This window comes from Helianthus annuus, chromosome 15, assembly GCF_002127325.2.
Source record: "Helianthus annuus cultivar XRQ/B chromosome 15, HanXRQr2.0-SUNRISE, whole genome shotgun sequence".
NCBI lineage: Eukaryota > Viridiplantae > Streptophyta > Magnoliopsida > Asterales > Asteraceae > Helianthus > Helianthus annuus.
In genome coordinates, this window is record NC_035447.2 from 89,883,914 (window position 1) to 89,886,175 (window position 2,262).

Consider the following 2,262-nt stretch of genomic DNA (forward strand, 5'->3'; position numbering starts at 1 on the left):
CAACGGTGGTGGTGGAGAAACACTGGGCCTTGGTTGAGAATGTGTAAAGATCACTGCTGCTGTTGCACCAGATAATAGGCATCCGGCTTTTGTAATCCTTCACAAGAAAACAAAATGGGTCAAATTCAACTGAAACAGAGTTATCTCTAGTGAATTGACGAACCGAAATAAGCTTTTTAATAAGGTGTGGGGCATAGAGCACACGATTAAGGAGAAAAGGTGGGTAGGGTGGTTTAAAGGTTTGGGGTCCATGTCCAATAACCGGTATGGTATTACCATTTCCAACGATAATATTTTCATTCATGTTATTATTAATAATAGTACGAAAATTACCTGAGTTGGGATCCATGGAGATGGTTGCACCGCTGTCTATTACACCATCAGAGTAGTCAGGCGGATGGAGTGTCATGGTATGGAGTGCCTGCTGGATATCTGTAGGAGAGTAGGTGGTGTAGTGTGCCTGAGAAGGCCTCGGACCCAAGATGCCCTGTCCCTGCTTCGTGTTCGGCTGAGGAGTAGACGGGTAGGGACAAGGAGGCGCTTGCCAAGATAGCCATGGACTGTATTGACGTGCATAAGGTTGCCATGATTGCTGAGTCGACCAGGGAAACGGTGCCTGCATAGGCCAGCCAGCAGAAGATTGGGGGGGCGGCCAGACCAATTTTGGTTGGAACGTCCACGTCCTCGACCACGGGTACGTCCACGACCACGAGACCGGTCAGAAGAAGAGGAGTTGTCCGTGTTGTTGCCGGGTTTAGTGGTGGAGGCGGCTAGGGCTTGGGCTACAGATTGAGACGCCTGCAGAGACCGCTCGGCCTTCTGATCTTCAATTATACACAATTATGTCCGGGCTTCATAAAAGGAAGGCAGGGGTTCTTTCGACTGCAAGATAGTGGAGATACCTTCATAAGCGCCAGTCAATCCTGCAAGCAGCTGCAAGACAAGGCGATGATTATCAAGCGGGCAGTCAACGTTACTGAGTTCATCCGCGATAGTCTTGACGGCCTCGTAGTATGCCGACATGTTCGGGAAATTCTCTGGTCGAGTGGTGGTGAGTTTGTGGGTGAGATGGAGGGCTCGAGCAGCCTTATTGTCATTAAAGAGGCTAGCAAGGGTTGTCCAGGCGTCGTAGGCGGTCATGCCAAGGGTGATGACGGTGTTGAGGAGGTCGGTCGAGACTTTGCTGCAGATCCATTGCAGGACAACAGCGTCCAGCCTGTCCCAAGATGCGTCGGCTGGAGGTGGGGTGGTGGATTTTGGTGTGGAATCAGAATCATCAGTGGGTTTTGTTGTGGTAGTTTTTGCGGCATCGGAATCAGTGGTGGGTTTGGGGGATAGATGATCGAGAACTTGGTAAACACGACACTGAATGCGAAATAGTTCAGACCAGGTCGAGTATTGTGTTGATTCGGCTTCCAGGGTTATGGGAATCAGGTTCTTTGTGTTTGAAACGGTGAGAGGAGGGTGGAGTTTTGGTTCCATGATCGAAGGTGGAAGTAATTAGGGTTGAAAAAGAAACAGGGAAGAAGATGAGAGGAGCCAGCGGTGGAAGATGAATGACCGGCGGCAGTGGGGAGGCGGAAAGGGCTAGGCTCGTGATACCATAAAAGATCACGTAATTGCTTGTCTATTCTCATTCCACAATGTTGGTATAAATACAATGAGATGAGATCAATTAGGATCTCGTAAATATGGACACGACCAGTTACAATCAATTACAATAATTACAATAAATGTGATGGAGCGTCTATTAGGAATATTTTTTCATATGGAATGATATAGTTTTGGATTATTTTTTGAGTTGAAAATTGTATTTTATGAATTTATAGGGTTAATTGTCACACCCTGACTTTTGCGGAAGCATGATTATTGGTGTGACTTTCTTAATATCATAGCATTCAATCATAACAACGTTATATGATAAAACCATAAGATGTTCATCCATTAATTAAGTTTAAAAATAACATAACATACTTGTCGGAAACGTTGACACCAAATTTAAATTACAAACCACAACATGTTTTAATGAGATCACGAAGACTCGACAAAAGATCTTAAACAAACCTGAGTTTAGAACCATGTATCTCGTCCAGGATTAAGATACATCTCCTAAACCCTACTGACGCGGATGACATCCTTTATTCATGACGCAGCTTGAAAAACATGCATACACCTGCCAGATCCACTTAGTTCCCTGAAATACATGTAATTTGAAAACATCAACAAAAGTTGAGCGAGTTCATGTTTTTGTGTATGAATAAA

General features: G+C 45.0%; 1 protein-coding gene across 1 annotated transcript; it reads right to left on the minus strand.

The window, feature by feature from the left end:
* Window positions 1-840: 840 nt before the first annotated feature.
* On the minus strand, window positions 841-1,482 carry LOC110913379. Its single transcript, XM_022158216.1, has one exon. The coding sequence runs from the start codon at window positions 1,480-1,482 to the stop codon at window positions 841-843; it is 642 nt and encodes a 213-aa protein (XP_022013908.1).
* Between the last annotated feature and the right edge of the window lie 780 nt (window positions 1,483-2,262).

Bases quoted from the DNA above. Each gene is read 5' to 3' on its own strand.
- LOC110913379 (XM_022158216.1), bottom strand. From the start codon at position 1,482: ATGGAACCAAAACTCCACCCTCCTCTCACCGTTTCAAACACAAAGAAC.